Raw genomic sequence first — 25,932 nt, forward strand, 5'->3', positions numbered from 1 at the left:
CCCTAAGAGAACTTCGCTTGTCCTCTTTCTTTCTTGCTTAAAAAATCGAACCTCAGACTAGCCGAGCGTAGAAACCCTAACTTTGCACTCCTAGAAGAATGTAGAGAGACCTAAACACTTCGACTTTGTTTGTCCTTCTCTTCTTCTCACTTCCTTCTTTGACCTTTTTCTTCTGCCTTCTTCGCATAAGAGATGAGTGAATGAATGATGCAAATGGACGTCGAGTTCCTCTTATATATAGGTTTCTTCAAGGGTGGACGTGGCTCTTCATGTAGGTCGACTTGACAACGCATTAGGCCAACTTGATCTTGGAGGTATTTTGACACTTTCAAGACAAAATTGTTTTTCTTTTTCAATTTACAATGTGCCCATAGTGTATTCCATATATGGCAATGATTCTTATACCTAGGACAAACCCTAGAAGCACTCAATGGGTGCTTGACCTATAAAATAAAAGAACTTGAGCATGAAACCCATGCTTCAATAATAATAATAATTTCTTTTTCATTTTACATTTACAAGAATACATTTCATACTAATGAAGACCGAACCTAGTTACACATTTTTCAACACTCCCTCTTAACTAGGGAGGTATTCATTAGAGGTACATGGTCATTCTCAATCTGAAGAGATCTCATAAGAAGAGTCGGATTGGTAACCCATCTGTCTAGCATCATAATAACCAACATTTGTCATATAGCAAGGCCTTGACTAACAACTCTATCTCTCCACAAGATCAAAGCACAATGCTGGTGAGACCAATGATGTTTAGACATCATCATCATTGTCTCTCCAAGGTACATACCCCACCCATGTGTTCACAGAGTATGACCTCTTGTTGGACTATTCTTATCTTGGGTAGCTAATACTCAAAGAATATTGGTCCATGACTACTCTTATCTTGAATGCCCTACCAAATTCTCAAAGAGTATCCAATGCTAGATGGTTACCCAATCTTCCATTATTTCTTCCCAAGTGAAGACAAGAATGTTGTGTCTATCTCTCCCTCTCAATTCGGGAGGACAAATCCACCAAACCAAGCTTGCCCCTTCAGAATACAAGCTGCTTGTTTGGAAGTGATTTCGTCAATATGTCAGCTACTTGCTCATTAGTGGAGATATATTGTCGCTGCACCACGCCATTTTGTACTAGCTCTCATATATAGTGATACTTTTTGTTGATATGATTTGTCTTCCAATGAAATACTAGGTCCTTAGACAAACGAATACAACTGGTGTTATCACAATGTATCACTATAGGGTTCATCGGTCCTTCAAATAAGTCAGATAGCAACTTCCTTAACCAAACTGCTTCCTGGCTAACTTTGCATGTTGCAACATATTCAGCTTCAACACTACTCAAAGCAACGATGTTTTGTTTTCTGCTCATCCATGAGACCATAGATGATCCCAAACTGAAACATCCTCCTATAGTGCTTCTTCCATCCTGTTCACTGCCTCCCCAGTTGGAATCTGTATAACCAGTTAATTGAACATCATTCCTTCTATCATATTTCAAGCAGTAGTTGATGGTTCCTCGTAGATATCTCAGAATATGTTTTGCTGCTATCCAATGATCATGCTTCGGCTCCACTTGGAATTGACTAAGTACATTTACTGCAAAACATATGTCTGGTCGAGTATTCACCAAGTACATTAATGAGCCAATCAATTGTCTATATCTGGAGGGATCCACAGGGCTTGATTCAAAACTTCTTAGTCTTTTCAAATTTGTGATCATCGGAGTGGTCATAGTTTTACAGTCCATTATGTCAAACTTCTTTAGTATCTCGATCACATACTTTCCTTGACCTAAATAGACTTCATTAGGTTCCTGCTAGACTTATAGTCTCAGATAGTAATGCATCAACCCAAGATCCTTCATGTTAAATTCTGCTGCCAATTGCTTCTTACATTTTTAAATTTGACCTTCTACACCTGTCCAGAGAATATCATTTACATACAGAAGAATAATTACAGGTTCATTGTTTACAACCTTAATATAGAGGTTTGAGTCAGCATAACTTTTCGTGAAGCCTAATCTCTGAAGGTATGCATCCATTCTAGCATACCATGCCCTTGGTGCTTGCTTGAGGCCATATAATGCTTTCTTTAATATGCAAACATATGCCTTTCTATCTTTGATTTTGAATCCCATGGGTTGTTCTATATAGACTTCTTCATTTATAGTGCCATTTAGAAATGTAGTCTTGACATCCATTTGGTGGATGTTCCATCCCATCAATGCTGCCAGAGAGACTAGTGAACGAATCATTGTATATCTTGCTGTTGGAGCAAATGTTTCTTCATAGTTGATGCCTTCTAGTTGAGAGAACCCTCTTGCCACAAATCTTGCTTTATACTTATCTATACTTCCATCAACTGCATGCTTGATCTTATAGATCCATTTGGAAGTAACTACAGATTTGTCTTCAGGCCTAGGTATGATCTCCCAGACTCCATTCTTCATTATAGATTGATATTCTTCATTCATGGCATCTTTCCATTCTCGATGTTCTACAACCTCTTCAAAGGTGGATGGTTCTGCTTCTATTAATTTAGTCATGTATGCAACATACCCATAATATCTCTTGGGTCTTTTACTTTCTCTAAATGATCCTTGAGTTGCCCCATGACCTTCTGCATCAAGTAGTGTAGACTTCAACCAGTTAGGTCTTTTCCTTGTTTCTTGAATGACCACAGGTTGAACAGGTTCACTAGGTCCTTCTTCCTCATGGTGAAATCCTTCTCCTTCCTTGTCAACTTCTTCCTCAAATATAGGAAGTTCTTCGTCATTAGAATCTATAGAAAGTTCTTTTGATTTCTTGAATGCTATTCTCTCATCAAATATGACATCACGACTAACTTCAATGTGATGTCCATCTTTCATATATATTCTATAGGCTTTCGATGAGTTATTATACCCAACAAATATACCTTTCACACCGGAAGGATCCAACTTCTTTCTTTTGTCTTTTGGTATATGAATATACACAAGACATCCAAAGATTTAGAGATGATCGACATATGGCTTCTTCCCAGTGAACACTTCTTCCAGAGTCTTGTTGTCTAGAGATCTGTGAGGACATCAATTTTGTATGTAGACTGTTGTCTTTGTTGCCTCACCCCACAGAAACTTAGGTAGATCTTGATCGTGCATCATTGTTTTTACACTTTCTTCAATGGATCTATTCTTTCTTTTTGTAGCTCCATTTTGTTCGGGATTGTATGTAACTATCAACTCCCTCTTAATCCCAGATTCCTTACAGAATGCTATAATCTCTTTGGATGTATATTCTCCTCCATTATCAGATCTCAGTATCTTGATTCTTCTTTCTGTAAGGTTCTCCACTTTGGCTTTGAATTCTTGAAATTTAGTAAATACTTCATCCTTGGTTTTCATTAAGTAAACCCAGGTCTTTCTTGAGTGATCATCTATGAATGTGACATAATAAAGATGTCCTCCAAGTGATTTTGGAGTCATAGGGCCACACACATCAGAGTGAATGAGATCCAAGATTTCTTTTGACGTGAAGCACTGCTTCCAAATGGTTTCTTGGTATTCTTGCCCAATGCACATCCTTTGTAGACACCTTCATGATCTTCCTTTAGATTTGGTATTCCATCTACTATGGAATTTAGAGTCGGAAGTATTTTGAAATGTAGATGACCAAACCTTTGGTGCCAAAGTTCACATGGACTAATCTCAATGTGAACTAGGGCATGGTTTACAGGAGATATTAACCTGTAGAGCCTTCCTTCTCGGATACCAATCACTTTTGCTTGTTCTATGCTTGAGCCTTTTGCCCATACAACTACTTTACCATCAATGAAGGCTACTCTATCTCCTTTATCTTCTAAGCTTGAAATAGAAAGTAGATTTTTGTGCAAACCTGGAACAAACAGAATGTTGTTGAGGTGGATGTTGCTTCCATCTTCAAGCCTTATAGATGATGATCCAATGCCTTTCACTGGATAACTTTTGTTGTCTCCAAGTTCCACAGAGTATGCATATTTTCCTTTTGACAAGGTCTTCAATTGGTGGGAGTGACCAGTCATGTGCCTTGATGCACTGCTATCAATCACCTAGATGTCTTCGTCTTGGAATGTCCTAGAGAGAGCCGAGAAGAGTCCCTCATCCCTTTCTTTGAGTGATACCTTCTTTGAAGAGAATATGAGACTCCATACTTCCTTGATACCTTTCTTGAGATGGCTTGCAATCTTTTTGATGACCTTCTTCATTGTAGAGGAGATCTTCATGATGCCCTTAGAGAACCAAATCTCTGATACCATGTTGAGAATTCAATAGGGCAATGTATATGTTAATTCTCTTAACTTGATAATTGTTTGTGTTACCTTTTTACTTATTAGCTTTGATCTTTCTTATTCCAATATGCAATACATCAAACAACTACCAAAACAGTAAGAACAATGACACAATGACACGGATACCATGACCTAGACTCAGACAAATACCCTCCAAGATCAAGTCTTCCTCAACCTCCTGCTGAAATATCTTCGACCTTCCAGTAGATCCGAAATTTTGCTCCCCAACAACTATTGCTTCTCCTCTAGGAGACTTCGATCTCCCTCTAAATGCCTCCCCCTTGACCTCACTTGCCTTGACTTGAGTCCTAGGGCTAGTAGGATGCCCTAATAGACCTTTGTTTGTCCTCTTTCTTTCTTGCTTCAAAAAGTGAACCTTAGACTAGTGCATCGCAGAAACCCTAACTTCACACTCCTAGAAGAATGTAGAGAGACCTAAACACTTCGACTTAGTTTGTCCTTCTCTTCTTCACACTTTCTTCTTTGACCTTTTTCTTCTGCCTTCTTCGCGTAAGAGATGAGTGAATGAATGATCCAAATGGAGGACGAGTTCCTCTTATATATAGGCTTCTTCAAGGGTGGATGTGGCTCTTCATGTAGGCCAACTTGAAAGCTCATTAGGCCGACTTGATCTTGGAGGTTTTTTGACACTTTCAAGACAAAATAATTTTTTTTTTCAATTTACAATGTGCCCATAGGGTCTTCCATATAGGACAATGACTCTTATGCCTATGACAAACCCTAGAAGCACTCAATGGGTGCTTGACTTGTAAAATAAAAGAACTTGAGCATGAAACGCATGCTTCAATAAAAATAATAATTTCTTTTTCATTTTACATTTACAAGAATACATTTCATACTAATGAAGACCGAACCTAGTTACACATTTTTCAACAATACGAAAAGGGGGGCGAATCAGTTTTTCTTAGCAATCAGTAACTTATTAATCTTTTTTCAGAGTGTTAATTAATCTTCAGCATTAGTTCAAAAACATAAATGAGCAATAGGCAGTATACACAAGATTTTTTAGGTGGAAAACCCCCTCCGGGACAAAAAACCACTGAATGCTTTTCTAATAATCTTATGACAAAATCAAATGCTTCAGCTCCAACTGAAAAGGGAAGCCCCAATTCCCTAGTACTCTAGAAAAGCATTCAATTTTCCAACTCCAACTGAATGGATGCTCCAACGCTCTAGCAAGCTCCAATCTGTCCCAGCACCACCACCCTAAAGTGTTTTCAGGGTCCAACCTGAAGGTGACTTCAACTACCTGCTTCACACCACCCAACCTCCCTGAAAATGATAATAAATCAAATCAACTATTGTGAGCTCTCGTACCAGGGACAATGCCCCACTTACAATGAATAAACTTTGACAAATTTATCTGAGCTCCCGTACAAGGGACAATGACCCACTTACAATGATTTTCAATAAGACCCTTTCTGCCAATACTTCTAATGGTGAACAAATGATGAGGTTTGGAGCAAATTTAAACCCTTGATGCTGACATACCTTAATTGTGAAGATTTAACTGCTGAACGACCTACTAATAGAACTGCTCGCTCTTCTGATCCTGTTCTCAATATCTTAAGGCTTGGCTTGACTGTCAAACTGAATTCTTATTGCAAATGATAGGACAACACAACAGTGGCTGCTATACTGAGCTGCTACTGAACACCTTGAGGCATACTACTGTAAAATGAAACTCAACACTGTACTCCTTACAAAACCTTAGCAGTGAAACCTTTATGCATGCTACTATGGAGACTCTGTGAGACTACTATTATTGCATTATGATGAGACAACTGCAAAAATCCTTATCCAAAATGCTGCTTGGATACCTTCTATTTACTTTCAAGTGTTACAAGTAGAATATAATAGTGAAGAAACTGAACTGAAGTAAATGTGTGTCTTTGTACGTTGCACTCAGAGCATAGTTTTGTGAACACCATGTGAACAATCATACTACTGTCAACTATCTCATAGACTCCTCTCTGTCTTGCTGTATGCATTTCCATAATTTTGAATTTGGAAGGCAGGAGTATAATCACTATAATGGCTGCAACTATAGGATTTAGTGAATTCAAGTATGCAACATACCTTCAACAGGATTGCATTGATTTGCTAATTTGGAATGACTTCACACTAGGTATTGAGGATCAAAACTCAAGAAGTCAGCTGCTACAGGCCGGCTTGCTTTCTTCAATGGAGTAGTAGGTTCAGATATATATAGCTAAGCTACTTCTGTGTGTAGCACTACTTCAAGAGATGCACAAACAACAAGCTTTAAAAACAACAGCACTGTGCCACCTTCCAAATAGAAAATTCAGACAACAAGGCCACAAGGAGATATTACTTAAGTCTTTGAAAACAAGTCCGCAGACCCTTACTTCAAACCAAATGTTTTATGAGACAAGTCTTAATTTCTTCTGTTCTGCTCCTTCAAATGGACTGTAACCAAACCACATGTATAATCCGCACAAGAGACATCTTTGAGGCTTCGGTGAAAGCATCAGAGTCAATGACCCGCAAATGAGCCGCAAAGATGTAGTTTCTTTCACAGGATTATATGCCCTAAAACCCTTGGCTGGTTCCTACTTCAGAAATTAATGAATCTGAGATTGTTCCTCACTCAAGTGAGCCGAAATTCGGAGATTAACCTCTATCAAACAAAACCCTAAATCCACAGAGCTGAAAACCTCTAACCCTATTGTCTGATTTGTTCAATTCTCCACAAGGGCCAAGACTAATTCAAAGCAATATAGATTCAAAAGATATTCATTTGATGCATACTTTGGCTGATAAAGCAAGTGCCTTTTTATAGACATGGGAGGGGCTTCAAGAGATGAAATGATTCCAAATTAGGAGGGAGACATTAAATTTGAAATTCAATGCCTTGGGGCTCAAGGATTGTGCCATGCCCCCATTTTTATTCTTTTTCATAGTACAACCACGATGGATTTCTAGGGTAGGGGATGGCCAGGTCAGTGGAGCAGTTTATGTCATTAGGGGTACCGATGGAGTTTTGAGGAGTTTCTATGAGGTCTGATGACATTCGCTTGGTATATTCCATCATCCGCACAGTTTGCCTTTCGTTTGAGTGCATTCTAACAACTTTTAGAAAACTGAGTTATTAGTGGGCTTGGCTCAATTAATTACGCTTAAGGTGGCATTCCGGGATAAATATGTGGCAGAACACCTCAGTGTAATAGCTCGTTGGAACCGAAACGAGAAGATCTACAGGATGGGATGGTTAGATATGATTTTCAGTGACCTGAGGAGACGTGGTGGCCAATTTACCATTTTCCCGCATTAAAAAGAATATTTTAATTGAAATAAAGGAGGGAAAAGTGCTCCATGATTAAAATAATAATAAAATAGAAGGTTCTAAAGGAGTCCATCAAGTCTATAAAAGAGGAGGAGGAGACCATTGGGGGACATCTTGGTTTTGACATTGTTTCTTGTATGTGAGGTTGAAAACCCAGTTCTCTACTCCAGTGGTAGCCCTAGGACGAAAACCCTCGGGTGATTCAACGAGAGTGGGCGAGCACCCATCTCTTCCCTTGGTGAATCCATTCAGGGTACACATTGCAGTTTATTGTTTTTTAGTTGTCTGGAGGCCGATTTGTGGCATTGTTGTAGATCTGTTTGAGGCCAAATTATCTTAGCTGTATGGGTTGTATGTGCATGTAAAACCCTGGTTTATCTAATATAATAAAGCTGATTATTTTTCTGTTCATGGTGTTATGGATTGCAGTGCTCTGTTGTCTTTAATTTTACATGGCAATCTTCTGTTAAATGCATGATTAGTTTTATGTGAAGTGCCTGTTCCAAATTTTCTGCATTTGGGACATTACAGTGTTATCAGAGCATCGAACTTGGCTCAGGTTGCGGGTTCAGGTTTTCAATTTCAGTTTTAAGTATTGGAGGATTATTGTTTGAGGGCTCGACAAATTTTCCTATTAAGCCTCTTACAAATTTTCTTCCAAATTGTCTTTGGCTCAATACTGATATGACAAATCGATGAAGGAATTAAAAGGGGAAGGAATTACATTTATATCCATATGTTTGTGAAGGCCGTAAGTCAGAGACCAAAGAAAAAATAATCGTATTATTTTTGTGGGGCCGAATTACACATGACCAGTGCGGGCATGGTGGGGCAAATATTACGACAAAAAAATATTGAAAGGGGCCGTGGAAGAGCGGTGAATATTTTTCCTCAAGTCAAAGGTGCCAAATTAATTTATTAAACTGCCCAACTTCTTTGGCTAATTTCTCATGAAATACGCATGAGCCAAGTCGTGGGCGTGAATCAACCAACGTTCGTTTTGGCTGAAATTGCAGTGAGAAATCAATTTTCATTTTGTAAAGGGGTCGATTATTCATTTTCAGGAGCCGTCAAGCCAAAACAGGGGTTGGATTTGATTCTTATGGCAGAGGCCAACTTTGTCAAATTACTGGGTATTAGAAAAACTCCTCCACTTCTGCTATTATCAAACTTCAGAAACCTATACAGAGCTGCGACTTGCCTTTCTCTTATTGGACGAAGCTCTATTGATTGGTCTCACTTGCTGCTTATGAACTAGCTGAGAGGTTGGTTGAGCAGAACATTGGGCTGTTCAGGAGACAGTTGACCAGGGAGGAGCAGCTCAGGTTTGGGGGATCATGCAACAAGAATGAGATGAGGAGGAAGGGACTTTTCTTTGTCTACAAGGGACCTGACCACTCATGTTTGGGTGACGTTGAGGAGGTGCAGAGGTAGAGGAGGAGGGGATTCCTTTTGACTTTCAGGGTGAGGATTTTTTTTTGGACGAGTCCATGGGTTCATACGATGATACCTCTGAGGAGCATGAGTAGTCATGTGGAGTTGATGACAGTAGCCCAGATGTGCATCCATGTGTGGTAGAGGAGTATGATGAGCAGATAGTGGGTCCTAGGAGAGACATTCAGGATCATGAGTCACCAGTGGTGATTCAGCATGAGCAGTATATGGTGGATCATGAATCAATTGAGGATGATGATGTGCGCAGTATGCATGGGGAGCCTTTTAGGGAGGGCTAGTTGGAGGTTCAGATTGAACCCGTGATGGTGGAGGATGAGCAGCCACCCTTGGGGTCATCCATTGATGCGGAGCAGACAGACCTACAGATTGTTGGCAAGGGGACAGTATTCACTGACACTTGTCCTTAGGAGATGCTGGAGTATGATAGGACAGTTTGGTGGGAGATTGGTGGACTGGAGGAATGTGGAGTTTCCTACCAGGCGAGGGAGATGGCAGTGCATCCATCTTTGGGACTATCTATTGATGAGGTACAAACAAATGTAGTGGCAGCTAGACGAGCTGCAACATTTTTAAGCAACAACCCTCTCAAGGAATACATAGGTGGGGCTTGCAACACAGTTTGCCCACTTTTTCCCATTAGAGGGAGAGAGGTAGGATTTCTTGGACATGTTTTGATTGACCAGGTAGAGCCTCTGGAGTTGAGTATGGACCAGTTTCAGCATAGCAGGCGTATCCCTTGCACAAGTGTCCATACATTAGATTGGCAAGAGATCATGAGTTGGTATCCTTTTGATGGAGTATCAACCTTAGTTTGGGGCATAATACAACAGGGGCACTTAGACGAGGAGGTTACTATATGTTTCAGTGAGTAGTGGGAGGTGGACCAACAATTCACTAGTGTTTCCATAGCATTAGCCCTGCATCAGTGGAGTGGGGATGACCTTGGCCTATGCCCGAGGTTGGATTGGAGAGAGGTGATGAGCTGGTACGCAGTTGGTGGGGCAGCATTCACAGTCGGAGCTATCGCACAGCTGGAGCCATGGAGCATTGGTGCTCCTTCTTGGTGGCATTGGGATCCAAGTGGATCTACTAGTAGCAGGTTGAGTCAGAGATGGACATGGGATATAGGTATTGGAGGATTCAGTCATGTTTCAATAGCTTGGAGGCGTGACGTGGACCAGTGGTTTGTATGGGATCTGGGCATTGGGTCTCAGTTGCGTTGGGCCACCAGATTGGTCCACAGATTTGGATTGCTTGAGGGCAAGCAATCTTGGGGCGGGAGGACTGTCATGTCCCCATTTTTATTCTTCTTCATAGTACAGCCAGGATGGATTTCCAGGGTAGGGGATGGCCAAGTCAGTGGAGTAGTTTATGTCATCAGGGGTCCCAATGGAGTTTTGAGGAGTTTCTATGAGGTTCGATGGCATTCGCTTGGTATATTCCATCATCCGCACAATTTGCCTTTCGTTCTGGCGCATTCCAACAACTTTCAGAAAACTGAGTTATTAGTGGGCTTGACTCAATTAATTATGCTTAAGGTGGCATTCCAGAGGAATACATGGCAAAACACCTCAGTGTAATAGCTCGTTGGAACCAAAACGAGAAGATCTACCAGATGGGGTCGTTAGATATGATTTTCAGTGACCCGAGCAGACGTGGTGGCCAATTTACCATTCTCCCGCATTAAAAAGAATATTTTAATTGAAATAAAAGGGGGAAAATGTAATGGCCATCTCGGATTACAGATAAAACACGATTATTAACATTCATATGAAGCATGCATATGATATCTACATATGCACGCATCGAATGTACTATGCTAGTATACATATTAACTTATTATGAAATTACCAAGTGAAAGATAAATGAATTAATTATGGTAAATTCTAAGTGAATACATAACTGACAAAATACTAAATATAATGAGTGAGGTACTTAATGTATGTACCATCACCATACATATATAACTATACAAAATACAAAGGAAATACATGTATTATATAAAAGGGGATATAATATATCTAATACAAAAATAAATTGAATAAATACAAATTATATAAAATATACAAAGGAATTATAAAAAAATATTATTATAAAGTTAAAAAAAATTAAAAAAAGAGAAATTATAATATACCAACTAAACTAACTAAAAAGAATCCATTATATATAATCATAATATAAAGTGACATGGAGTTTTAAACATAAATTCAAATAAAGCAGATATTTTATAAAGAAGGGATTGTTGTCAACCACTGATTCAAGTGACGTATGCTGGCTCAATCTATAAATTTGAGCTTATCCCTTATCCCTCTCTAGAGGAACCTCCAACATGAGAAATCACTGCTTGGAGGCAGGGGGAAATTCTATTTAAGAAGGCAAAGGAGGAAGAAAAAGGGAGGAGGAAGGAGAACAATTTTACAATAGAGGTATGGATAGGAAGGAGTCTTGATTGTACTGGAGTTTTTGGGCACAGGGATCAGATTGCATCGATTTGAAAGCATTTTGAGATTGAGTACCTAGGTTGTACCCAGTTCGGCAAGGAGGTTTTGGCCGTTTTGGTAACGTAACCGGAACAAGATTTGCAACAGAGCAGAGAGATTTGCAGCGGAGCAGACAAGTTGGTATTCGTTAGATAAATTGTTAAATTCTATATTTAAATTACATATTTTGGTGTTTTATGAACAAATTATTGTGCATACCCTCTTAAGTTTCGAATTTAGGGCTCTTACAGGAAAGTGCTCCATGATTAAAATAATAATAAAATAGAAGGTTCTAGAGGAGTCCATCAAATCTATAAAAGAGGAGGAGGAGATCATTGGAGGACATCTTGGTTTTGACATTGTTTCTTGTATGTGAATTTGAGAAACCAGTTCTCTACTCCAACAACAACCCTAGGACGGAAACCCTTGGGTGATTCAGTGAGAGTGGGCGAGCACCCATCTCTTCCCTTGGTGAATCCATTCAGGGTTCACAAGTTGCAGTGTATTGTTTTTCAGTTGTCTGGAGGCCGATTTGTGGCATTGTTGTAGATCTGTTTGAGGCCAGATTATCTTAGCTGTATGGGTTGTATGTGCATGTAAAACCCTGGTTTATCTAATATAATAAAGCTGAGTATTTTTCTGTTCGTGGTTTCATGGATTGCAGTGCTCTGTAGTCTTCAATTTTACATGGCAATCTTTTGTTAAATGCATGATTAGTTTTATGTGAAGTGCCTGTTCCAATTTTTCTGCATTTGGGAGATTACAGATTGAGGCCGTTTGCCCTTGGAGATAAAGAATTAATATTTTTATTTGAAACCAAACCCCTCATGACTTATATTTTCAAAACTTCAATCTTTGAGACCCTCCATGATTCACTTTAATGACAACTTTAGATGAAAATTCCATTCCCTTGATATGAATAATGAGTTGGCCAATGGTAGGGTGCCACACTACCCTCCTTTGGGGTTTTGTATCCACAAATTGTGTCCTCCATCTTTAAACAAACATAACTCACAAACCGTGAAGAGTCTCATGGTGTGCCACATACCACCAGAATCAGTTCGACGAGGAGAATCAAATAAGAATGATTCAGACTCGAGACATCATGAATTGCCATGTCATTTTGGACGACAAAGGTGGGGCATCTCTTGGTGCTGCTTGGATTGACATCAATGCCAACCATATATCAACAATATCAATATGTAAAAACAAAGAAAAGAAAACAAAATTATTATTATTATGTTAATCTCTAGTCAAAACATGTTCTTCATGCTTGTAGGATTTATTGAGTCAAAGTCCTATTGTCTAAGGAAAAATAATTTTCTAAGATGTAATTTGGGTTAATTCACCTCAAGAAGCCAAGTCGGCCCTCCTGGATGACAAGTTGGCTCACTCGAAAGAAGTGTCATTCGCATATGAGAACAACTATATATTGGCATACATTCTCCTCTAAATAACAAGCAAGTCAATGCTTTTTATGGTGAATTTTGACGTAAAAAGATGCAAATTTCAGAGGTTACATCTTTTTGAAGAAATGCAAGTTCTTGAGGTTATACATCTGAAAATAAGTGTGTGTTTTCTATGGGAGATGATCTAAAATAATGCGAAGTTTTTCCCGTGAAAGATGATGCAAGCTCTCTGTGGAAGATGGTTTGAGGTAAGTGCAAGTTTTTGTGATAGATGATCCAAGATAAGAGCGAGTTTCTTGTGGCATATGAACTGAAGTTGTTGCAAGTTATTGTGACTGAGTTTGATATTATTTCCTGTGACTAAGTTGATGAATTTGGAGGGCTTGACTTGGCATCTTGGAGGTTGGATTCCTGTATTAGTCCTAGGTCTTGGATTTCTCACTTTGATCTGATTCTATAAGAAGATAATTCATGGGGTTTTCCCGCTTGTGGGGTTTTGCCTTGACCTAGAGCCTAATTTCATGTGTCTCTTGTTCTTTTATGTATTGAATTTGTGTAATTACTTGATGATATAATGAATGAAATAAAGATTAATTGAAAAGATACCTACGTAAACAATCACAAGTAATTATCATGATAAGAAATTCTCTGTTCTCAAATTTCAACAATGGGCAATGCTACATGGGTTGGGTTCACATTTAGATTTGGTGACAATGGACTTGACATCAAAAAGTTTGATTTTTAAATAAAATTTGGGTTAAGTTCACTATTGGGTTCGTCCATGGATATAATTAATGATTTTCAAAATATTAACTTTAAGAAAAATATTCTGTGCTCTTATTAAACATATATATATATATATATATATATATATATGATCAAAATATTAAAAAGAAATATTAACTTTAAGAAATATGTTCCATCCCTTCATTAAACATATATAATTTTCTGAGTTAATATACCGGTGTGTTTGTTTTATCATCAATTTCAAAAAATGTGAGATAAATATTTTCTGGGCTTTTAATAAAATTGTTGAAGTAAAATAAATCAGATTTGGTATAAATGAAGTAACATTGAGGCTATTAGAAGCCAAAGGTTGAGGGCATTGGGTGATAAAGTAGTGCCACAAGAAGGAAATGGGGTTGGCCTCATGAGAAAGCAAGTTGGTTGCTAGCAATGGAATATTTCGCAAGAAGATAGATCATAGTTGCAGGAAGCGTTCCTCCCGGTTCCAAGGACCGAAGCGCGTCCCGTGCGGATGGATCCAGGAAGTGTCCCCGGAAGCGCGCTTCCAAAATTCGAAAGCGTGCTTCCGCCTGTTTTGGATGTTTGTTTTGAGTATAAATGCATATATATATATATATATATATATATATATATATATATATATATATATATATAGATATAAGTGTCCCCGGAAGCGCGCTTCCAAAATTCGAAAGCGTGCTTCCGCCTGTTTTGGATGTTTGTTTTGAGTATAAATGCATATATATATATATATATATATATATATATATATATATATATATATATAGTAGACGCTTCCGCAGACGCTTCGCTTCCTAGATTTTTGGAAAATGACGCTTCTGCATCTCCGGTTCCAAAAAACGTTTCTGCTTTGCCCCCGCTTCGTGCAACATTGAGATAGATTCAATAGAGAGATGTGGAACCTACAAGATGAAGGAAACATTGTTCCCATGAAATGTTGCCTATGAGAATTCATGAAAAGTTTTATAAATCTTGGAATATATCCATGGACAAGCTTGATGATGAAAATTACCGAAATTTCTTTTGAGCATTTGAATTTTGTATTTTTCCTTTCCTTGATTAATCATATATGATATATATGATCAAATGTCAACTTTGTGCCCTCATTAAACATATATGATATATATGATAAAATGTCAACTTTGTGCCCTCATTAAACATATATGATTTGTATGATCAAATTCCATGGGCAATGCTACATGGCTTGGGTTCATGTTTAAATGTGGCGACAATGAACTTAAGATAAAATTTGATTTTTAAATGAAATTTGGGTAAAGTTCACCATTAGGTTCGTCGATAGATATACTTAAGGATTTTCAAAATATTAAAAAGAAGTATTAACTTTAAAAAAAATATTCCATGTCCTCATTAAACATATATAGTATATATGATCAAATCCCATGCCCTCAGTGAAAAATAGGAATTATGATAAATCTGTTTGGTATGGTGTTGCCCGAAATATGAGATAATGTTGAATTAACTATTCAAGTAGATTAGTGTACCATTTTCTTGTCACAAATGGGAAACCTCTATGATCTATCACATCTTTTTTCTAGCATCTATTGTAGCTTTGTAGGATGTGAATAGAGCCAGGTGAAGTTTTTTGATTTGTATGATATATCTATGAGATGAAGCTATATCTGTGATTTTGGAGCTCAGGTCATGAATTATGTTAATGAGCTTGAACTATATAGGTAAGGTGATTGTGATTGTGAGTCATGATCTCCTTCAGTGACGATAAACCGAGTGTAGAAAACAATAATTGTGGGTGAAAACAAAATGGCTTGAGTGACTTTAGGTGGAAGAGATGAGATAGTGGAAGGGAAGAAGATAAATGTGATTAATTTAATGTTAGTTTTTTAGAATTTTTTAGGAATCGACAATTCGGTTGGGCTTGTATTCATGTGATATGTGGGGTCGATTCCGACCGCTAGCACTATAACCTCTAGGTGAACCCATATGTGCCCCCACGCACGGCCCACACAGTAAATAAGGGGATTTGAACCTCGAAACTCAAATTGCATTGCCAATCAAATTGCACCCCTGGGGGCAATATGAAGGAAATATTAATCTTATACAAAAGTGTCGTTTTTAATCATGGAGCACACCTTTATAAATGGATTAGTTCATTCAAGTTCGATTTGGTGAATAAGTTTGTCGAACTACAAAAAATTCAATTTTTTTTGTTTAAATTATTTGAATTTCAAACTTAAACATTGAAATTCAGCAAAATTCATCACAATGGCTATGGATTATGGAGGTAAGAGAGGATGTTTGAGGATTTAGACAATGAAAAACAATAGCACATGAAGAGTATGAATTTTGCAAGAGGCAATAGGCCCATGACAAAGGAGGTTTAAGGACTTGTGAGCCTGTGATATTACCAAGGCATTGGTATAGGTAATTTGAGATAATGAGTAGACCCTATTGAGCCTCCTATATAGTATGTTACATTTTGTCTTGTGTGTGCAAGAGGAAGTAAGCCTGTGACAAAGGACGTTGTAGGACTTGTAAGCCTTTGACATTGCCAAGGCTCTTGTATATGCAATTTGACATGAGTAATGAGAATGAAGAGGCTCTATTGAGCAATGTATATAGTATGTTACGTCTTATGTGAGATTGTATTTTTGTGAGTCACTTATTTGCCACAATAACTTGTATGGTGTCAGTCTAGGCATGCAAGGTTTGATTTGGGTCCATTGCTCTTCATAGTTGCATCATGCTCTATTGTTGTGTCAAGTGAGATATCATTCATTAGAGGGATCTTGCATCGGGTTTCTGCATAAGGAAAATTTGATATATTGTCTAGTGCAAGTAGCGACATATGAAAACATTGCTACACATGGTGACTCATGTACCTAATCCTAAATTGATTTTTATTTGGGATATAAGAGGGGTTCCAAGCCTCTAATGCAAAGATGTCTACTACTGATGAGAAAAGTTTATACTTTCACCACAAATCATTTCATTTTTAGAACTTGGTAGTCTTCTCAAAGTTCAAACGCAATGGAGGTGAAGGAGTACATTTTGACTATAGCCTATTAGAACCCAATTTGTAAGCCTATAATGTGTGGGATAGAGCTTCAAAGCTTTGATAGCTTGTTATTACTTTACTATTCTTGATTGCTAGTGCTGTTGCTGTTGATGGGAATTGGTTCAACTATATCATCATTCACTCTATCAAGAGGAACAATATTGAATGTGTAGGCTTTCACAATTAGTAGTCATTTTGCTAGTGATTTGTGGAATTAAAATGTGTAAAGATTTTGAAATGTCCAATGGTTCGAGTTGACACTCCACCCATAATTAGGGACAATTAAGTTGTAGTAATGACGAAACAAGTGATTGTGATGGAATATAAGGGTGAAAATAGAGATGATTGTTAGGGGAAGTCGTCATGCATTGAAATTAAATTATCCCTCAAAATTATGAATAACCATGAAATCTATGTGCTAGATTATAGCTGTTGAGATAAAGGTTAAACTCTAACTAATAGGGAGAAGTTAGAAATAAAGCTAAAATAAAATAAAAGGAACAAGGAGTGGGTAAAAGTTTTATAATAAAAGGAAGAAAGGTCAAAATAATCTCGATGAGTGAGCTAAGGTTAATTTGAAGATGAATTGGGTCAAAAAGGAAATTGATCTTTAAGTTAAAAGCAAAGGTAGAAATATTCAATGAATTATAATTGAATAAAGAAGGAAAGGTTGCACAGGAAATTTTTGAAGGACTTGCATCTAAGGGGCATCTAAAGTTACAAGCCAAGTTGGTAAGAGACAAAAATCAATGAGTTATGAGAAAGATATAGTAAGAAGGATGGAAGTAGGAAGGATAAGAGTAACAAAGACCTAAGCAATTGAGAAGAAGAAAAATGAAGAGAAGTTAAAGGGTTAGGGGATTTTTTTAAAGAAAATTTCAAGAAAACAGGCTAACTAGTAGAGAAAAGTTTGTAAGGAAGGGAACTAAGTCAAAGATAATTAAGGGATAGGTATATTGTATCAGATGATGGATTGTAGGCTTTCAGGATGACTGAATTTGTACCCATCTTCTTGGTTAAAATTATTGGGGCATTTTTCAATTTCAAACCCTTCATGAATGATACAAGAGGTAGGAAAGGGTGCCAAGATGATGAAGGTGGCATTGACACTTATCATGTTAAAGAGTTGTAGCAGATGGAAGCAAAAGACTAAACACCAACTATTTAAGCTTGGACAATGATTGATTAATGACTAATATGTATGTATGTTATTGCTAAAAGAATTCTAAATTGTGATCAATTTCCTTATGCTTTTTATTATTGTTTTTTATTTATTTTTTATGGATGGTTATATATGTCCCACGTGTTTTGAGAAGGGGGGTAACAACAATCCAATGAAGGCTGAAGAGTTTGGAACTCGTTGGGTAACAACAATCCAATGAAGGCTGAAGAGTTTGGGAAGCAATGCACTTTGGAGTGATTGGAACTTGGAAGGTAACTATCAATGATATTGATCATTTATGTAGTGTCATGTGTGGTGCTTGAATAGTTAATTAGTGACTAGTGTAGTTAGTTAGGGTGTGTTTTTGTGTATGATTAGCATACAAAATAAAGAAGACTTGTTTGCTATGTAAGCATACAAAACAAACTAGCATACACATCAAAGCTTGTTTGTTGTGTAAGCACACACTTACACAACAAGCTAGTTTTGTTGTCTATCCTTACACAACAAACATTAGGGGAATTTTGAGGTAAAAAATGGGCCTCAAAACAATGTATTAAGAAAATCCACTTTAAAGGAACCAATAAGATTCAAGACAATGATGTCATTCCCAAGAGTAAATATTTTTGGAAGGGAAAGAAGAAAACTTATTTTTGTAATTGTATTTTCAAGTTATCTCCTTATTTGTTTACTTAAACATTAAGTGTAGGCACCTGTTGGATGCAGAATTCAATTCTGCATCCAAGAATTACACACTTTGCATACTTTTGAAGAAACACGTTGTTTTCATGTATTTTTAATTTTTTCTTCCGTGTGGGTCCTTTCAAAAGTATGGAGAGTGGGTACTTGTTGGATGCATATTCAATTCCACATCCAACAGGTGCCTACACTTGACATTTGAGTAAACCTATAAGGAGATAAATTGAAAATACAATGCAAAAAGTAGTTTTTTCTTCTTCTTTGTTGTGCATACTAACAAGTATACATAGTGACCCACCCTAGCTAACTACACTAGTCACTAACTAGCATGGCTCATAGAGTTATAAACATAGTACTCAAGAGTTATGACTTGTAACCCCTCTAGGTTCATCTTCAACACTGAATTGATGTGTTTCCAAAAGATGGAAAGCCAACAACCAAAATAAATGGATCAATCTATTTGAAGTAATAAGGAGATCTAGTTCTTAATGCTCCCAAGGCTCATAATCTAGGCCAAGGCTAAACTTGAATATTTGTTTTTTGTGTAACATGCATCTACTAGCGGGTATTTCACTATTTTTGTAAGCACTGATAATGGCCTCAGGTAGATTAGTTCAATTTGGCATTGAGGTTGTGGTGGGAGGAGTGGTGGAGGGAGAGGAGGTAGTGACTATCATGAAGATGTACAACAATGGGACAACAAACATATCCTAAGATGGCAGAGAAGGAGAAGAACAACAATTGCCGCTGCTTGTGGAATTGCAACAATTGCAATTTTTTTTTTTACAGGGTTATACATGAGGGTTAAGACCCATTTATTTGGCTTTAAGGTGATAATGATGATGATCAAATCACTATAAAGGATGTGAACAGATTTCAAGTGGAGCAAGAGATTTACCCGAGATAGAAAGGAGGAGTTGCAAACAACTATCAATCTCAAAAAGGGGAAATGAAGTTCGTTAATCATTGAAGAAGCTCACATGAGACTAAGCCTTGAAACTTTGGCCAAAATGTTTGACACGAGACTTGTTATCGCTCAAACTAGCAGGGGGTCCTAGAGGGGCACTTGCTAGGTTAAGAGCAACAATGAAGCTAAAGCCCACTGTCGCCACAACTAAAGCTTCCTACTCTTTATAGACTTTCACCAATGGGAGGAGACTTGATATATAAAGAATAACTTATGAAGGATAGATCAACTAAGATGGATGTGAAGTGATCTCGATAACCCTATTGGACGAGGATGATGCACCTGGTTCACCTTTACCCAGGCGGCCCCAGAGATGTACCATGCACTTTGCAGCTGACCCAAGACTTGTAGGATGATGTGGCATCCCCTACACCATCATCAGAGTCCTTACAGACGATCTACAAGCATCCTCGACTCATTTAGAGACCCATGATGTTATTATTGTGCCCCCACACCCATTGGGAGCACCACATGTTTATTATTTGGAGAACAAGGGGTCAACTCCTTGTCCATCACTTTTGAGGGTCCTACTCTTCATTATGGCATCCATGGACCTCTTTAGGCCTCTTAGTTGGCCCTAGGACATGCATAGATTATTATTTGACCTCTCAAGAGGCTTATTCTTTCATTTATGAGCTAGTTTGGTGGGCTTGTCACCAAAAGTTAGATTATTAGCACATTATTTTATTTTTGGCGCTGATGTAGGCCAGGGAGACTAATTTGAACTCTTCATTAGTGTATAAGTACAAGTGAGATGAGTTCATTTGCTCATCATCACTTTTGGATTGGATTCTTTCTCTCCCTTAAGAATTTCGCACTTTTTGTAGAGGATGAATTGGAGCTTCATGGGTGAATTTTGATGCGTGGATATTGGTCTATCTTATCTTGGAGATTCTCTTTTGTCAATTGCGGATGGTTGGATATATTCTGTTACATGTAAGCACTTGCTTTTAATGTTATTCTTGTTTTACTTTGTCATATACATTGGACTGGGATCTTCGCTTTTTCTAGGGATAATTGCTACATGCATTTACTGCTTAAAATTGTGGAATTTTGTCTCTATTATAACATCTCTAAATGTATGGGCCATGTAATGTGAACGAAATCGTCTAGGGGTAATTCTATCAACGAATTGACCTTTATAAGCCATCTCCTTTGCACATCGAAGTATAAAAGCTACAAAATTGCTTCTCCTTGACCTAGAAGGCTAGCGAATTGGTCTTGAGGCCTCCTTGACTGAGAATCAAGGATCCTCACTCATATTCATCGTAGACTCATTCTCCCAAGAGTAAGGCACTGATCTACCAAGAGGTGGTCACTTAAAATCACATCTTTTTCACCTTTCTCCAGGTCTAGCCAAGTTGGGTCATGTAGGGCATCGTTTTCCTGGGAAACTACCCATCCAAAAAGTTCGATCTCTTAGGGTCTCCTGCGTTGGTGTTTCCTCAAGTCGTCCTCCAAATTTGAGGCCATTCCGACAGTGGAGTTGTGAGAAAAGCCAAGCCCTAGCCTTAGGACCAAACTTTGCCCTATCATCCCCAAGGGCTAGTACCTTATTGGATCAATTCAAACCTTTAAGTGGATATTCTTTCTTTGATCCATTTCCATGCCTTGTCCAGGTTAGGGGTAATCTTTGGTTGCCATACTTTGCTCTCCTACCCTAGACTGGGTCCACTTGGTCCCATTCCTTTGAAAGAAAATTCTTCAAGAACCATCTGGGATACCAACTACAATAAGGATTTAGGGATTGGGAAATTCCGTCATAAGTCATATCCCATAAGCCTAACCCTCAAATCCTCCTTTCCTCCCCCTAGAAGACATTGTACCTTGCTTGGGAAGCAAGCAAGCTCTATCCTTTTAACTCTTCCAGGAAAAGGGATTATGTGGGTCACTTCACATCATTTCATTGACTTAAACTTTATCGGTGACTCCATAAGATACTAGGTCTCCTCCCATCGGTGAAAGTCCGTAAATAGAAGGGAGCCTTAGTTGAGGTGACAGTGGGCTAAGCCTCCATTTGTTGCCCTTGACCTAGCATTTTCCCTTAGGGATCCCCTTTAGGTTCCCGACTAGTTTGAGCGGTAACAAGACTTAGGAGGGAGAGAACAACAGGGTTGCAAGAGCCATATTTACATGTGGAATACCCTTCAATGTGGTGCGGTTCTCCATATTGGCAAGACATGCTTAGGACAGTTAATGGAGCCCCTAGGGGGTTACAAGGGGCCAAACTTTGAGAAAGTGCACACTATCTTTCTATGGAAAGAGAAATGGATTGTGGAGAAAGTTTTGGAACTGGTTTATTCTACTTGGAGTTACAATGGTCTTTTCATTATCTTCGATGGTTGGATAGATGCAACAAATAGGCCTTTCGCAAACATTATTGTAATGTTTCCTTTAGGCTGATACTTTTGAGGGCAATAGATACTTCAGGTAGGAGGAGAATGCTGAATGGATTGTTGAAAAAAGTTCTGAAACAATTGAGATTGTGACCCCTTCAAATATTGTGCAAGTCATCACAGATAATGCACTTTCATGCAAAGTAGCTGAGGTGGTTATTGAGGGGCAGAATGAATATATATTTTGGACATCTTGTGTGAACTATTGCTTTTAAATCCATTGTTGTCAAAGTTGAATGGTTGAAAAAATTATGTGGAGAAGTAAGAAAGTTCAGATTTGTATTACTATCCACCAACATGCACAAGCTATGTATATGGAATTTGCTAAACTACGACTTTTGAAGGTTGGAGAAATTAGATTTGCATCACATTATATAATTATCAGATGGTTAGTAGACACGAGGTAGGCTTTGTCCGCAATGGTTGTTAATCCATGGTGGAAAACATGGAAACAGAGCAACGGTGAGAAAACAATCTAGGTTAGAAGTACCATTCTTGATAAAGCTTGGTGGGTTCAAGCAGAGCTTTTTGTTCCCATAATGGAGCCATTGGTTGATTTGTTGAAACTTGTGATACAGATGTGCTTATGTTGGGTGATCTTTACGAGGGAATTGACTATATGTTGGAAAGAAATCAGCAACTTCTTGAATAGCAAGGCCCTCATGTGTATGGCACCATAAAAGACATAATCATTTGTAGATGGAACAAATACAATACCCCTCAGCATGCTTAAGCCTATGCCTTATTTCCAAAATACTATGATGAGATGTGAGGTGGCCAATGGTTTTTGGAACAAAAGTTTCAAATATTTGCTCTAATCTGATGGAGCTCGTGGAGCTAAAGAACCAATTTACTTCATTCAACATAGTGAGTGGTGCATTTAGAAATGTAAATGCACTGCTGATAAGGGAATTATGATGCCTAACGCATGGTTTGGAGATTATGGTGCCCAAATTCCAGAGTTACAAACACTTAAGTTCTTTCACAGGTTTGCAGCTTTTCAACAACAAAGAAAAACCGTTGGGTTCATCCGTTCAGTCAAGAGAAATAGACTTAATAAATAAACGTAGATGATCTTGTGTACATGCACTTCAATCTCTGCCTTATCTCTCGATTGAAGCCAGATTATAGCGAGGGTACTTTCAAGCTATACGATGTGAATCCTGAAGATGCAGATTTGGTTACGGATTGCTTGATACGCCTAATCTCTCTTTGGTTAGGTTCTTCTATAGATCCTTTTGGTGGTGGAGATTTAGATGAGACATCCATGCTTGGTTTGGCCTGTCTGTTGTTGGGGGCATGTATTGCATGATTGCATCTTCTGCCTGTACTGGAAATTTGGTGCTGTTCCATATGCGGAGGGCAATGACATCTGTTATATTTCTCTATCTCACTCTAGATTTTCTTATTTCCAGTTATTCGTTTTGGAGCTTTCGAGATAAGCTCAGTTTTTGTTATTTTGAAGAAATTTAGTCTTGACTCTTTATTATTGCCATGTTGACATATTACGAATATATGATATTTGAATTTGATATTAATATATGGGCCTCATTTGACTAATCTCAATCTTTCTGGAAAGTATGGATTTCATGAAATGAAAATTTGAAATTTGATTTATCTTTTCAATGTTTCACTGTTTCATTTTTCAAGTCGTAAATTTTAAATTTTGTTTATTTAGGAAAACCTCTAAATTCAATTTGATTTCAATTCTGAAACTTACATGTATGAACCTATGATTTGTAAAAGATAATGTTATGATTCATTTGAGAATTGGTGATGTTATGTCTTGTTTGTGATTTCATTTATTTGTTTTAAATTTTCGATTAAAGTTAAAGTTTTAAATATGTTTTTATATAAAAAATTAGGGTTAGGGTTTTGATTTTCTGATTCCTAGTTTTGCGATGAGTGCAAAACCTGCACCATATTCTTCTGCTGATTTCAATTGCACCCATGGTTTGCGTAACTTTGGTGAATTGTTTCGTCTTTTAGTGAAATTAATGTTTTAAGTTCTGCCACCATTGAGAAATTCAGATGTTGGAATTTTAAAATTTTACTAACAATACTAGCAAAGCATCCATAGCTTTTGTCTTTTGCAAGGGTCAATTAATTGGAAAGCATGAAGGACAAAGCTTTCCAATGTTCTTGATAGATATTTTAAGAGTCCTTGAAAAAGGGGACAGTTTTGGGGCCTTCCTTCAGCTGGCTTATGTTTCCTTTGAATGTGTTTTGGTGTCAGGTTATTGATAAAGTTCAAGAGGAGAAACGTATAGGTACCTACCCTTTAACGCATTAATTCTATCCAATGGATGATTTTATTTGCTTGTGTAAAACAAGATTGAAGTTATTGTTTACATCCAACTAATATCAGTCCCTATTTTGGATCCTCTGCAGATAGGAAGCCTCCTATTACTGGCCGGGGAAGAGGCAGAGGGAGAGGAGATGAAGCTGGTGGGAGGGGACAACCAAGAAGTGGTGGCCGGGGATATCAGGAAGATGGTGGAAGTCGGGGTGCAGGTCGTGGTAAAGGTGTTGGAAGGGGACCAATTGGAAGAGGTAATAATGAATGAATCCTGGTTTGTCCTGTATTTTTATTTCTCTATCTGTATTTGTTGGCTTATGGAATTTCGTCTCATATTTTCAGGGGGTGGCCGTGGTCGTACGTGAACAGTGCTTATTTTATCGTTGCATGGAAGCAGTTTTTTGCAATATTCATTTTACTCGATTCTCTGATTGGAAGGTTGCTTTGAAGACACAGACAATGTTGCATTGAATGGATTGGTCTTCCACTTTTGTAGAAATCTTGTAGCACTGTTTATCAATCTCACAGCCCTTGTTCGACATGGCTGATTTTTGGATATCAATAAATTATGCGCTATCGTTGTCTTAGAGTGTAGTGTTGTGTTTAAGAACTGAAAGGGTTGTTGGGCCAGGGGGAGGTGGTGTTATTATCCTGCTGGTATTAATGTTAAAATTGCGATTTCCCTAGTTTACGCAAGACTTGTGCTTGTAATGTCAAACTTGATCTGAAGATTCTATTTGTTGTTAAGTTGGCTGTAAGTTGTAATACACGCATGTGGTTGTGGCAGTCGTGGTTTAGAGTTAATTTTATTTTGACGATTCTTCATTCAATTAGCATGATGCTCTTTGCTATCCATTTTGTTATTGCTTTTCTGGAAAACTAGCTTAGAGAACTAGAATGATCTGTTTGCTTTCATATCTAATACGGCAGCAATGTATAGTTTAGCTTTGGCTATCCTACTCAGAAGTCATCCTAGATTTTCTTAGCCGGGGAAAATTAGTTGAATATTGCTTCCTACAGACTTCTGCTATATTTTGTATCATTGTAGTTCTGGAAGGAAATTTATGCATGTATCAGTCTCAGATATCTCTTTCAATTGTGTGTATATATAAATAACAAAATCAATTTTCTTAGGAATTTCAGTTTTTTGGATGTTTCATAGAGATTTAAAATGAATTTGAGTGCATTATTTGCTTATATATATATGCTTGTAAGCAGAATTTCATAATTTGTTTTGATTGCATCCCTTCACATGGTCCCTCTTCCCATGGCACTCTGGATATGCTTATATTCAGTGACAAAAGTAAACAAGAATGAAGATATGATTTGCAGGAATCAAATGCACGAGTTTTATTTGCTTCTAGTTTATCTGATTAAGAAGTTTCCAAACAATTTCCATGGTTCACTTTTTGATACTTAGGGAGTTCGTCTTGTTGAAATATGCATTCCCAGCTCAAATTTGATGAACACATTTATTGCACATCTTAATAGTTAACTGACCCAATTGATCATGCTTGGTTTACTCCCGTTGTTACTAGTGAAATCCTTGTCTTTATCGTATTTGAGTGGTGATAGTTGAAAATATTTACATTCACACTAGTATGAAACAA

The 25,932-nt window shown here is 37.8% G+C and overlaps 1 protein-coding gene across 1 annotated transcript in view; it reads left to right on the forward strand.

Annotated features, from left to right (window-relative positions):
• LOC149205339 (sm-like protein LSM4) overlaps positions 1-25,152 on the forward strand; it is a 91,755-nt gene extending 66,603 nt beyond the window's left edge. Inside the window, exons 5-7 of the mRNA XM_089395010.1 lie at positions 24,260-24,293; positions 24,415-24,576; positions 24,665-25,152. Coding sequence (XP_089251136.1) covers positions 24,260-24,293; positions 24,415-24,576; positions 24,665-24,687 — 219 coding nt within the window. The 3' untranslated portion in view covers positions 24,688-25,152. The remainder of the gene's footprint in view (positions 1-24,259; positions 24,294-24,414; positions 24,577-24,664) is intronic.
• The last annotated feature ends 780 nt before the right edge of the window (positions 25,153-25,932 follow it).

This window comes from Pinus tabuliformis, chromosome 1_2 (genome assembly GCF_031772625.1).
Source record: "Pinus tabuliformis cultivar Carrire ecotype Pingquan chromosome 1_2, CPIR1, whole genome shotgun sequence".
Taxonomy (NCBI): Eukaryota; Viridiplantae; Streptophyta; class Pinopsida; order Pinales; family Pinaceae; genus Pinus; species Pinus tabuliformis.